The following is a 14,179-nucleotide window of genomic DNA, read 5'->3' as shown; positions in this document are numbered from 1 at the left end:
GGGTAGCCCTGCCACTTGGGGCTCAAACAGAATACAAAGAATGAATGCACGTGTAAAGTGAGAGTACATAATTACTAAAGCTTAGGCAAACATAATAGAAATTACATAAGAAAACTGAAAAATAATTCAAAAATAAAAACAATATAACTTTATTTCAAGAAGTTAAAATACCATTTACACTGAGGTTCAACTTAAGTATTATTCAAGAAATAAAGGTACATGTGAGAGATCAGTTGTCAGAATTTATTGCTTCAGTTTTCTTAATTATTGGTGCAGTGAAGGTGGAAGTCACTTCTAGTTTTATAGTGGAAAGAATGCAGAGAGCTTCTAACACTTAATGAAATGAAAGCAAAATAAATTTACCTTCCTGTACTTGCCAACTTCAAATACCTAATGAATAATGTTTCTGAGATCTACTTCATTCTGCTTACTGTAACCAGTGCTGCCTATGATGAGAGCTTCTTTAAGGCTCTGCAGACTTGTATCTTTGTTTGTAATTGTGTAAAATTGATAGCACAGTTGTGATTCGCAAAAAAAAGCTGCTAAGGAAGTTACATGGAATGTTTTCATTGAAAACCAGTTAACATTTAAAAAGTTGGTGAATAGACATTAGATTGGGATTTAGCCCCAACACATGTTCATTTAGTCCTGCCTAGGGAAGATCTTGGAGGTAATCTGAAAGAAGGTGACTTCACTCTATGCCATTATTCAGTAAAAACTGAAGACTTTTATTATGTGGCATGTTCTCAAAGTAGCCTTTGATGGGTTCTTTGTAACCATTTGTCATGATATATAATATTTAAATAGAGTGTAAATAACAGTAATTATGCATTTTTTGCTTTATTTTTACTAAAACAGATGTGTCAGTTTCCGATAACTGTTAAATTTTACTATTGAGAATCATTAGCTTTCTGGGCTGTTGTCGGCTTGCTAATTTAATTGTTCTTTTATTTTCACTTACTAATTTTTGGCACCAATTATTACTTTGCAACAGCTATTTTTATTACAGGGTTTAATTATTTAAGTATCATCTACAACAGTTGCAACCAAACCCATTTATTTAATATAATATCCTTTCTTAAAGAATACAAAGCACTTAATGACAAAAGTGCCTTCCTTATTCAATTAGTGACACACATGTATTAAACAGCAGTCTACCAGATGTGCAACATGCTTATTGTGAAGTCTTAATATCTGTTTTTCTTCATTACTGGTTGACAGTTTCATTATTATTTTGAGAATTCTGTTTCAGATTTTGAAGTATACTAAGGGCATGAAAAGATATGTTAACCTACGTCGAAAAAAACAAAGCATTCTGTGCCAAAGCATTAATTTTCTCATCCAATAAACTGTTACTACTATTATTTGTTGAAGTGATCACAATGTTCTAAGTCATACAAAGAAACTCCCACATATTTCTAATTGTGCAAGTGACAACATCCTGCAGAGTTCTGCAAACACTGTGTTGATATAGGCGAACCCATGCAATGTAAAGAGTGTTCCCTCTGCTCATCCTAGGGTCTTAACATGAAAAGAATGCAATAGGAGAACCAGTTCAGTATGTGTGGGGTTCGTCAGGCTTTAGATTACTAGCTTGTGTGAAATATAAAGATGGTTTGTGTTTAGAGAAAATACTGAAATGTCAGGACTTTTTTATACTGCATTATGTCTATAAATGAATCTGAAACTCGATTTAATTTTATTAGTATTGAATATTGTTAAAACCTTTAGATGCAGAGAAAGGTATGGAGGCAATACATATGTGTTATTTTTTAATAAACTCTTTAGATGTGTGACCATTTCTTCAGTTGATATTGTCCCAATGTTGTCTTTGCATGCATTTCTTGAGTGCTTGTGAAACACCTCATCGTGCTGCTCATATGTAAAAGATGCTATACTATATAGAAGAAATATTGGTTGAAGTGAATAGAAGTTATGGCTTAATATGAATCAATCTATGTAGCTGAAAGTTATGCAAGATTTCTGTGAAGTCAATATACAGTATGAAAAAGAAGTCATTAATGCACTTTTGTGTTTCACTTTAAAATGGAATATATAGTAGTAATTTTAGGGAATATCTAGCAATTGATAATCCATCTTACACAGAAAATCTGAGTTTTGTGTTTATTAATATGTACTGTAATTCTACTCTATGTATACAAGTATTTGAACGAAATCAATCAATTTGTGCATGTATACAAGCCCATGAAACAGTTGTCAAAATGGAGGAGGGGAATAAAAGAATACTATGTTTTTTTGTCTCCATATCTCTTGCACAGCAAATTAAAATCGCAAATTCAGACTATATTAAGGGAGGGTCACTAAATGTGAATATACTATCTAAAAAAGAAACGTTATGCAAATACAATGGTGATCACTACTGAATTCACAGTATTCCCTGTAAACAGGACAGCCCTTCATCGAGTATCTTAATAGTAGAATCCCTGAAGCCTGCGAAAAAAGCCGTAATGCTGGGCCACCTTAAATTCCTTCGCAAGAAATGTTGAACACATAACTAAAATAGAAACTTTTTTCATGTATAATTGATAAAATGTTGACGTGAAAGGTATAATGTGTGAAGACTGAAGTTCAGATATCAGAAAAACAGTTTCACAAAAGGTTTAACAAAACAAGTGTACTTTTATTCAAGAATCACATACTGGGCTTCGGTTTTTACATATTGACAGCAACATGTAAATTAAATAATTTATTTTTTTTTAGTTATATTAACTTTTTCAATACAATAAAAACATTCATGTGATTTGAGTGTGTAACTTGTAAAGATTAGTGTTTTTTGTTTTTCTTTCATTAATTCAGTTTTATTCTCTCAGTCGCATTCACGTTCCCCCCGATCTGACACTGCTGTTTTCAAATAAAGATGTGCTATAACAGAGGTGAATGCAGATGAGGATGACCAAGGCATGTCAAGCTCGCCAAAATATCGTGCAAAGTTCTGTTTGTGATTATGTTTTGTGATGGTCTTTATATATATATATATATATATATATATATATATATAAAAAAAAAATTATATGTTACTTATATAAAAGCCACATTGAATGTTATTTACCTGTTTACCTTGATTTATTTACTTATCTTGCTACAGCGTGAAGTCACAAGTAGACTGCAGAACTTCCTGAGTTTGTTTGACACGGGTATGCTGACAAAGTATATGTGTAATGCCACTAAAAGTGCGGTGGCAGCTTTACCTGCAGCTGTAGACCCTTCAGTACGCAAGCGATGGTACGAGAATACAGTCAGACTTCTTTTTTTGGGCACATACACGGTCTAGATCTAAACACTAGTGTGGAGACTCTCTCACGTACTGAAGAGTCTATAGCTGCAGGTGGAAGCTGCCGCCACACTTTTAGTGGCGTTACACATAATACTTTGTCTGCATGCCCATGTCGATGAAACACAGGAAGCTCTGCAGTCTAATTGTGACTTTACGCAGTAGGAAGATAAGTAAACAAATCAAGGTAAACCGGTAAATAACATTCGATGTCGCCTTTATATAAGTAACATATAATTTTTTTTTTATATAAAGACCATCAAAAAACATAATCACAAACAGAACTTTGCACGATAACTTGGTGAGCTTGGCATGCCTTGCTCATCCTCATCTGAGTTCACCTCTGTTTATAGCACATCTTTATTTGGAAACAGCAGTGCCAGATCGGAGCGAGCGTAAACGCGACTGAGAGAATAAAACTAAAAAAAAAAAAAAAAGCTAACCTTTACAAGTACCATAAATTTACACCTGTTGTTACAGACTCAAATCAAATGTATGTTTTTATTGTATAATAGTAATGGTAAGAGCAGCTCACTACTAAAAACGTTAAATCCGGGAAGCGGCCAGGATCAAACCTGCGACTTCTTGATTATGAGTCGACAGTTCTTACCGTTGTACCACCAAAGCGGTTGTATCCCCTTCGTAACCTAACCTGATTTTTTTTTTCTTTGGTTATATTCTTGAATAAAAGTGCACTTCTTTTGTTATACATATACCTTTTGTGAAAGTGTTTATTTGATATTTGGACTTCAGTCTTCACGCATTATACACGTCATGTCAAAATTTTGTCATTAGTACTAAAACATTAAAAAAGTTTGTGTTTTATGTATGTGTTCAACCTTTCTTGCATTTCTCGCATTTCCTGTCTTCCTACACTTACAGGTACATAGATTGTTGTAGACACAGAGCACACATGAAATGCATGTGTTCCAGATAACAATATATTATTTACCCAATACAACTCCAGGTACCTCACACCAAAATAAACAAGGTTTGAGCTAGGAGGGCTTTTTGCCTGAGTTGAGCTCTGTCAGTAGGGAGGATGAGACGACAGTCTGCTTGCTGCTTGTGCTGATCGGCACATTTACAAAACAAAAGACGCTGATGGAGAGGTGGGAAGGAATTTAAGGTGGGCCGGGATTGAGTTTTTTTGTAGGCTTCTGGGATTCTAGTGTTAAGGGTGTTCCAGTTTCTTTCTCCACATGTCACTGAAATGGTGTTTCTTAATCTTTTCCTCAGCGTAGCCTACTTGTGCATTGAAGGGAAAGCATGTTGTTTTACATTGTGATGCTTGCAGCCATACATATTCTGTAATGGGGAGAGAGAGGGGTGTTTTGTCTGGCTGGGAAGCTTTAGGGAATACTGTACATTTCAGCTCAAAAGTGTGCCACATTGACAGATAGGATGTGTACTTTTTGGCTCTGATGGAAAGGTACATAAAATGTGGTCATGTTCCAAAAAACTTCACTTAGTCTTGCACTATAGGTAACAAATGTAGTATGAAGAACAAGGTATACTTAATGGAATAAATAAATAATGGTATTGCTTATAATCAGTAATTATACTGGAGATCTGTTTATCCCTCTTTTCCCCTTTAAAGTGCTCATTTGTTTTTATATACTGCATGTAAAATACATCTATTGTTCATTTGTATTTATTTATTTTCATTTTGCAGGAATCGGAAAAGAAAGGATTGCTTGATAGGATTCACATGATTCAGGACATTGTAATAACTGTCCAGAACATTTTGGAAGACATTGCATGTTTTGGTGAAAGAATCAAAAAGTAAGTAGTGTTCTCATATCATTTTGGTTTTTTTCCATGTGTAGTGTACTTAGAGTGACTTTTATATAAAATCAAGGTGTGTAACAAGCCTTTAAGCAGATGCACAAAATTGCAAATTTGTATAATGACAAACCTGTGATCTCTCAGTTTTGCAAGATTGAGTGCTCAAAAATGCCTCGAGGCTGGATAACTCTTAAGCAAGAGAACTAGGTGCTCTTCCTACAAAACCAGAAACACAAAATCAGTAGTGATCATTTACCACTAATTTCAGCCATGAAGTTACATTTTCCCCACAGCAAAGAGGATGAAGCACTCAGGCAAGAGTGAAAGGGAAGTTTCCAGTGCTTCTCTACTGGAAACCAGGCTTTAATGCAAGTCTTGGGAACGGTGAAGGTTGCAGTAAACCTCTTCACGTACTTGTTGATTTGTATATGGCTTTTTTCTCTTTAAGTTTTTCATCCATCTGTTTATGTCTCGAATGTGCCTTTTCGGTATGAGTATGTTCATTCTAGGATTTTCTGAAACTACCTAGTCTGTTTTTTTTTTAAACCGTGAGGTGGTATAAACCCAACATCTCTGGTTGCAAAGCAGTAATAAAATATACAAAGTACAACTTTGGTACAGGATATATATGTGTACACCCACACTCACTCCAGTTTAGAGTTGTCACTTAATCTGGCATGCATGTGTTTGAGGTGTGGGAAAAGGACCTACAGGAAGAATATTCAGACAACACATTGACAGTGGGATTGTGTACATTGTACAAGAAATGGATTTGTCTAGAAAATAGTAACGATAGAACAGCCATCCATCCATCCATTTTCCAACCCGCTGAATCCGAACACAGGGTCACGGGGTCTGCTAGAGCCAATCCCAGCCAACACAGGGCACAAGGCAGGAACCAATCCCGGGCAGGGTGCCAACCCACCGCAGGACACACACAAACATACCCACACACCAAGCACACACTAGAGCCAATTTAGAATCGCCAATCCACCTAACCTGCATGTCTTTGGACTGTGGGAGGAAATCCACGCAGACACGGGGAGAACATGTAAACTCCACACTGGGAGGACCCGGGAAGCAAACCCGGGTCTCCTAACTGCGAGGCAGCAGCGCTACCACTGTGCTGCCTAACGATAGAACAATAACAGAATAATTGAATAGCTCACCAGCAGAATTCTTCAGGTATTATCTGAGAAACGATCAAAAATAGAATGTGCCCTGCAGCTCTGCACAGAAACCTCATTTTGGCCACTTAACGTCATTCTTCCATTCATTGTCTATATTTTGTAAAGGGCACCTACTGCCTGAAAAATTGTACTGTTATTCTGCAGCCTCAACTAACTGCTTATTCTTCCTTGCACACATCTGTAAGTAGAGAGCTAGATTGTTCTAGTAGAGGACCATGCCCTCACATTGGAGGTGCTTATGCTTATACAAACCATGTTACAAATTACTCCAGTGTTCTTCAGAGATAACAGTAAGTTGAGGAAAGTTAACATTATTATCTGAAATCCTCAAATTCCCAAACAGGACTTCTAATCCATGACTTTCTCTTGTTATGCTCTTCTTGAAACTCTCAAACAGGAAAGGGGCCAACATGTATGTGAGGCACCCACTTTACACAGGTTTATACATCTTGCACTCTGCAAATATAGTGAGCCATAGAATGGGACCCAATTCTCTCATAGCACCTACCACAAGATACCATGGGGCATATAACACAGACATAAGCCTGCTTTATATCTACAGAATACATTTAAGGCAGGATTGTAGAACTTTCACAACAGCATGTATAATCATTCAAGGCTGCAGCAGAATCCGAATTACTCCTCTTGAATCTGATATCTGATATTTGAGTATATTGCAGGTTAATGTCTCCTTTATAGTACCCTTGCATAAATGTCCCCTAGGAGGCCGACTGGTGTGACTCCCTCAGTTACGGGAATGTACCCTTATTTTTAAAAATGGGAGAACTGAAGTATTGTACTTGCTTTTTGTGTAGTTATGAAAAGGAATGCTAACCAAAACACGTCTACAATATCCAGTGAATTTAGTATTTTTAGACAGACCTCTTAAGTCCCTGCAGATTATAAACCTTTTACCCATCACTAAACTCTCAGAAACAGAAGTGGACCCAGTCCCAACAAAAACTTCCTGTATTGTATCCTCCAAGGAGATTTCATGCACCACATTTAGGAAATCTTCAATGTGCTTTTTCCACCTCCTGATGATATTCCAGTCAGATTATAGCCGAGGAAACCTTCTATGTGCTTTTTTTAGTTACCTAGTAGCAGTCAGGGCATGCTTAGTGTCCTATGAAAGTTATTCTCCTTGACCTCACAAAACTTCTTTGCTTAGAATATTGCTGAAGCTTCTACCTCCTTATATTGCTGTCAAACTGTCTATACATAACTATATGCAAACCCTCCTCCTTTAACTTACCTTGGTATTAACCAAAATGCCCTAGGAGTGCTACTGTACCATGATTGGCACTAACTAGCTTTTTTCAAAAGTCGGTTCACACTCTCATATCTTGCCATCTCCAAGATTTGAAAAAAAAAAAAAAAACTCTAGGGAAAAAGTTGGATTTATCTCAAAACCAGATGTATTGTTTTTGTTCACAGACCACTCTAGCTATCTGTTCAGGTCATCCAAGTTTTCCTGACTGAGCCAGCCAATCAGCAAATGGTCATTTACATCAGTTGTCAATTCAGGTCCTCTTTACTCCGGAGCATAAGGAATCAGATCAGTCCGTCACTAGCATAAAAATCAAATCACAGTCCACCAGTCAGATTTAATTTTGGTAATCTTTTCTTCATCATCGTGATCATAGTCATGATCCTGGTGTCCCCATCATTCTCCATACTAACTCTCCATAAGTGTGTCAAGTACTGTAATTTTAGAGTCAGTAAGCTATACCCTATCAAACACCAAACACTCTGCCAATAAAAAGGGTACCCAGAAAACGTGTTAGTTGCTTAAATACAAAGAACAGCCATGTCTTTCTTCTTTTATCTCGCTTTGATGAGATTGTCTGGTGTACTTGTATAAGCTGTAAGGTACCCAATAAGGGACTTGTGCACAATTCCACAATTAATTGGAAGCCTATTGTAGAAACTTCAGAGTAAAAAAGAAATGAGCCAGTGTAGAGGTGAGTGTGACCATATCTAGCTAATAATTTCTAGCCTCCTGCATGAACTCTGGCTCTTTCAATTTGAATGAATTTTTAATCCATATACAGTTCTTCTTCCAGTAGTTAATATACCAAGTCCTGATGTATAAATTATGTCATCCAATCTGCATTAAATTCTACCACATCATTTTGCTTTGCTTTCTGTATGGTAAGTCCAGGTTCAGGTTAAACCCAGCTGTGTATACATTGCTCACATGGCCACCAGGTGCTAGGCAACAAACACCACTGCCCAGTCTGCCTCCAGGATTATCTCCCAGTATTCCTGTTTCATGTGAACTTTAATACATTTTATTTATTTGTAGGCGCCTTTCTAAACAGTCAAGGACACCGAACAATAGACAAAAACACAGATTATAAACAAAAGTAAAATACAAAAGTTAAAATCAGACAGAGCAATTGTAATCAAGGAGAAAAGGCAGTCTTGAACAAATGAGTTTTAAGTTTAGATTTGAAAAGTGAAAATGATTCAATATTTCTAAGTTCAGATGGTAGTCAGTTCCAGAGCTTGGGAGCAGAGCAACTGAATGCTCTGCTCACCATAGTAGTAAGACGAATGAAGGGGGCAGTCAAGTGGATGGAGGAAGAGGATCTAAGGGTACGGGAGGGATTGGCAACATGGAGGAGGTCAGACAGATATGGATGGGTAAGGTTGTGGATAGCCTTAAAAGTTAGTAGGAGAATTTTGAATTTAATTCGGAACTGAACTGGAAGCCAATGAAGCTGCTGCAAAACGGGAGTGATATGGTGAATAGAGGGGGTTCTAGTAATGATGCAGGCAGCTGAATTCTGGACCAGTTGAAGCTTATAAAGAGATTTGCAAAAAAAGACCAAAGAAAAGAGAATTGCAATAATCCAGACGAGAAGTGACAAGGCTATGAACAAGAATAGCAGTGGTGTGGGGAGTGAGGGAGGGGCGAATACGATTAATGTTACACAAGTGGAAATATGCAGACCGGGAGATGTTATTGATGTGGGACTGAAAGGATAAAGTATTGTCAAGGATGACACTCAGACTCTTAACCTCTGGGGAAGGGGAGACAGAGGAATTATCAATAACACATGAAAAATGATCAGTTTTGGATAATGCTGATTTTGTACCAATGAGGAGAACCTCAGTTTTGACACTATTTAATTTAAGAAAATTTAAAGAACACCAGGATTTGATTTCTGCTATGCAATCAATAAGCAAGGAGGGTGGAAAGGAAGCAGTAGGTTTGCTAGTGAGATAGAGCTGGGTGTCATCAGCATAACAGTGGAAGCTAATGTCATATTTACGAAAGATATTAATTACCAAGGGGAAGGAGGTAAATAATGAAAGGGGGGGGAGTCCCAGGACAGAGCCCTGGGACACACCTGAAGTAACAGCGGTGGGTTGGGATGTGAAAGTTTTAAGCTGAACAAACTGCGTACGGCCTAAGAGGTAGGATCTGAACCAATCTAGTGGAGTGTGGGTAATGCCAATCGAAGATAATCAATTGAGAAGAGTAGTGTGACAAATAGTGTCAAAGGCTGCACTCAGATCAAGAAGGATGAGAATAGTAATTAAACCAGAATCAGCTGCCATAAGGAGGTCGTTAGTAATTTTTATAAGTGCCGTTTCTGTACTGTGCAGGGGACAAAAACCAGACTGGAACTGTTCATACAGATTATTTTGATGTAAATGAGAATGAAGTTGAATAGCCACTATTTTTTCAAGAATTTTGGAAATGAAGGGTAGATTAGAAATAGGACGAAAATTACTGAAATTAGTCGGATCGGCACCAGGTTTTTTCAGTATTGGGGTTATTGCAGCAGTTTTAAAAGATGAAGGAACAGTACCAGTAGTGAGAGAAGAGTGGATTATAGCAGAGATAAGGGGAACCAGAGAGGGGAGGCGGGCTTTGACCAGAACTGTAGGGAGGGGGTCCAGTTGACAGGTGGATGGTTTAGACTTACAGACAAGATCTGAGATTTCTGAGAAAGTAGGAAGCTGAAAAGAGGAAAATGAGTGAGTTGGTGGGTGAAATTCAAATGAAGTACTGGAGGAATCAGTAAGAGAGACTGATGAATTTTCTGGATTTTTTCATTAAAAAAAGGACATAAGGGAATTGCAAAATTCAGTTGAGTAAAGGTGAGAAGGTAAAGAATCTAGAGGTTATGTAATATTGTTAATTAGTGAAAACAATGACTTGGTGTTGCCTTCATTGGAAGAAATAATGTGAATATAATAGTTAGATTTAGTTTGGGCAATACAGTCCTTGTAATAAAGTATATGGTTTTTGTACATCTCTTTGTGAACAAAGAGTCCAGTGTTTTTATATAACCGTTCAACTTGCGGGCCTTTGCCTTTCAAAAGCCGAAGTTCAGGTGTGAACCAGGGAACAGAAAAGGAGAAAGAAACAGATCTAGTTTTTAATTGAGCGTCAGAGTTAAGAAGTCCAGTGTTATAGTGTGAGACCAATTCTTCAGGAGTGGATAAATTATGAATGTCCATAAGGGAATCAATATTAGAGGAAAGAGAGTCTAAGTTAATATTCTTAATATTACGGAAAGACATGAGACAGGAAAGCTTAGTGTTGGAAAGTGCAAGTTTAAATGAAATAAGAAAATGATCAGTTATGGGGAGTTCATCCGCAGTACAATCAAGTGGGGTAACTCTAGAACAGCAAATCAAGTCCAAGATATGTCCTTTGGAATGAGTGGGAACATCAGTAAGCTGCTGGAATGCAAAACTCTCAAGGCAGGATGTAAAGTCTCTAGTAATAGGGACATTGATATTATTCATATGTATATTGAAATCCCCAAGAAGTATTATGCTTGATGAAACAGTAGATAAGTGTTCAAGGAAAACAGCAAAGTCGTCCAGAGAGTCATTATTTGGTTAAGGGGGCCGGTAAACAGTTGGAATAATAGTAGGAATAGGTCCATTTAATTGACACACAAGAGATTCAAAAGAACAAGAAGGCAGGAATAGACAACGGCAAGACTTTCCATTTCTCATGATACATTAACGCGAGACCTCCTCCCCTGCCAGAGCCACGGGGTTGAGAGATGTAAACAAACCCCAGGGGAGTGGATTCGTTAAGTTGGGAAAAGCCATGGGGTTGTTGCCATGTCTCAGTTAGTCAGAAAAAGTCAAACTTAAGATCAGTGAGGAGATCGTGAGTGAGCGGATGTTCAGCAGACCGAAGTTGACAACGGCGTTATCGCATTTAGCAACGGTGTTAGCCAGCCGGGCTAGGCTGGCTAACACACTGTGGTTAGTGACTCTGCCTAAATTACGTGGAAGACATCGAGAACTGAACCAGATGGAGTTTATTATTTTTGAACTAGATAGATAGATAGATAGATAGATACTTTATTAATCCCAAGGGGAAATTCACATACTCCAGCAGCAGCATGCTGATAAAGAAAATATTAAATCAAAGATTGATAACAATGCAGGTATACAGACAGACAATAACTTTGAATAATGTTAATGTTTACCCCCCCGGGTGAAGTTGAAGAATCGCATAGTGTGGGGGAGGAACGATCTCCTCAGTCTGTCAGTGGAGCAGGAAAGTGACAGCAGTCTGTCGCTGAAGCTGCTCCTCTGTCTGGAGATGATACTGTTTAGTGGATGCAGTGGATTCTCCATGATTGACAGGAACCTGCTCAGTACTCGTCGCTCTGCCACAGATGTCAAACTGTCCAGCTCCTTGCCTACAATAGAGCCTGCCTTCCTCACCAGTTTGTCCAGGCGTGTGGCATCCCTCTTCTTTATGTTGCCTCCCCAGCACACCACCGCATAGAAGAGGGTGCTCGCCACAACCGTCTGATAGAACATCTGCAGCATCTTATTGCAGATGTTGAAGGACGCCAGCCTTCTAAGGAAGTATAGTCGGCTCTGTCCTTTCTTACACAGAGCATCAGTATTGGCAGTCCAGTCCAATTTATTATCCAGCTGCACTCCCAGGTATTTATAGGTCTGCACCCTCTGCACACAGTCACCTCTGATGATCACGGGGTCCATGAGGGGTCTGGGCCTCCTAAAATCCACCACCAGCTCCTTGGTTTTGCTGGTGTTCAGGTGTAGGTGGTTTGAGCCGCACCATTTAACAAAGTCATTGATTAGGTCCCTATACTCCTCCTCCTGCCCACTCCTGATGCAGCCCATGATAGCAGTGTCATCAGCGAACTTTTGCAAGTGGCAGGACTCCGAGTTGTATTGGAAGTCCGATATATATAGGCTGAACAGGACCGGAGAAAGTATAGTCTCCTGCGGCGCTCCTGTGTTGCTGACCACAATGTCAGACCTGCAGTTCCCGAGACGCACATACTGAGGTCTGTATTTAAGATCATTCACAATCCATGCTACCAAGTATGAATCTACTCCCATCTCTGTCAGCTTGTCCCTAAGGAGCAGAGGTTGGATGGTGTTGAAGGCACTAGAGAAGTCCAGAAACATAATTCTTACTGCACCACTGCCTCTGTCCAAGTGGGAGAGGGATTGGTGTAGCATGTAGATGATGGCATCCTCCGCTCCCACCTTCTCCTGGTATGCGAACTGCAGAGGGTCGAGGGCGTGACGGACCTGTGGCCTAAGGTGGTGAAGCAGCAGCCGCTCCATGGTTTTCATCACATGCGACGTCAGAGCGACAGGCCGGAAGTCATTCAGCTCACTAGGATGTGATATCTTTGGGAATGGGGTGATGCAAGATATTTTACAAAGCCTCGGGACTCTCCCCTGTTCCAGGCTCAAGTTGAAGATGCGCTGTAGAGGACTCCCCAGCTCCAACGCACAGGCCTTCAGCAGTTGTGGTGATACTCCATCTGGACCCGCTGCTTTGCTGGCACAAAGTCTCCTCAGCTCTCTGCTTACCTGGGCTGCTGTGACTGTGGGTTGGGGGAAACTCCTATGCTGGTATCAGCATAAGGATGGGTGGAGGGTGCAGTACTCCGAGGTGAGAGTGGGTTAGGGTGGTTAAACCTGTTAAAGAAGTTGTTCATCTGGGTTGCTCTCTCCACGTCTCTCTCGATGGTGGCACCCTGCTTTGAGCTGCAGGCAGTGAAGATCTTCATCCCATCCCACACTTCCTTCATGCTGTTATTCTGCAACTTCTGCTCCAGCTTTCTCTTGTACTGCTCCTTTGCCGCCCTGAGCTGGACTCGGAGTTCCTTCTGCACGCGCTTGAGCTCATGCTAATCACCACCTTTAAAAGCCCTTTTTTTCTGGTTCAAAAGGCCTTTGATGTCATTTGTAATCCATGGCTTGTTGTTAGCATAGCAGCGTACTGTTCTTACTGGAACTACAATGTCCATACAGAAGTTGATGTAGTCAGTAGTGCAGTCAACAACCTCCTCAATGTTCTCACTATGTGATCCCTGCAGGATATCCCAGTCCGTAGTTCCAAAGCAGTCTCTCGGAGCCTGCTCTGCCTCAGGGGACCACTTCCTGAATGAGCGTGTGGTTGTAGGTAGCTCCCTCACTCTTGGTTTGTAGTGAGGCTGAAGTAGAACCACGTTATGATCTGCTTTCCCAAGTGCACTCAGCGGGGTGGCGCTGTATGCGTCTTTAACGTTTGAATACAGTTGGTCAATAGTCCTATTTACCCAGGTGTTACAATCCACATACTGGGAGAAGGCAGGTAATGTTTTGTCCAGCATTACATGGTTGAAGTCTCCAGCGATTAGCACAAGTGCCTCGCGGTGTTGTGTTTGTAATTTAGCAACAGCGGAATGGATGATGTCACCCGCTATCTCCACGTCCGCCCGAGGAGGGATGTATACAATAACAACAATGACATGTCCAAACTCTCTGGGCAAGTAACAGGGATGCAGACTTACAGCCAACAGTTCGATGTCCCTGCAGCAAGTGGAGATTTTAACATTAATATGTCCAGAGTTGCACCATCTTGTATTCACATAGAGTGCGAGTCCACCTC

General features: G+C 39.6%; 1 protein-coding gene across 2 annotated transcripts in view; it reads left to right on the top strand.

Moving 5' to 3' along the window:
* The window catches only part of mctp2a (multiple C2 domains, transmembrane 2a), a 339,546-nt gene that overhangs the window by 287,061 nt on the left and 38,306 nt on the right, over nucleotides 1–14,179 (top strand). For both annotated transcript variants that reach the window (XM_028823594.2, XM_028823595.2), the window contains one exon: nucleotides 4,968–5,077. In XM_028823594.2, coding sequence (XP_028679427.1) covers nucleotides 4,968–5,077 — 110 coding nt within the window. The remainder of the gene's footprint in view (nucleotides 1–4,967; nucleotides 5,078–14,179) is intronic.

The sequence above is a fragment of the Erpetoichthys calabaricus genome, chromosome 17 (genome assembly GCF_900747795.2).
Source record: "Erpetoichthys calabaricus chromosome 17, fErpCal1.3, whole genome shotgun sequence".
In the NCBI taxonomy this organism is placed as follows: Eukaryota; Metazoa; Chordata; class Cladistia; order Polypteriformes; family Polypteridae; genus Erpetoichthys; species Erpetoichthys calabaricus.
This window is presented reverse-complemented; position numbering and strand designations above follow the sequence as displayed.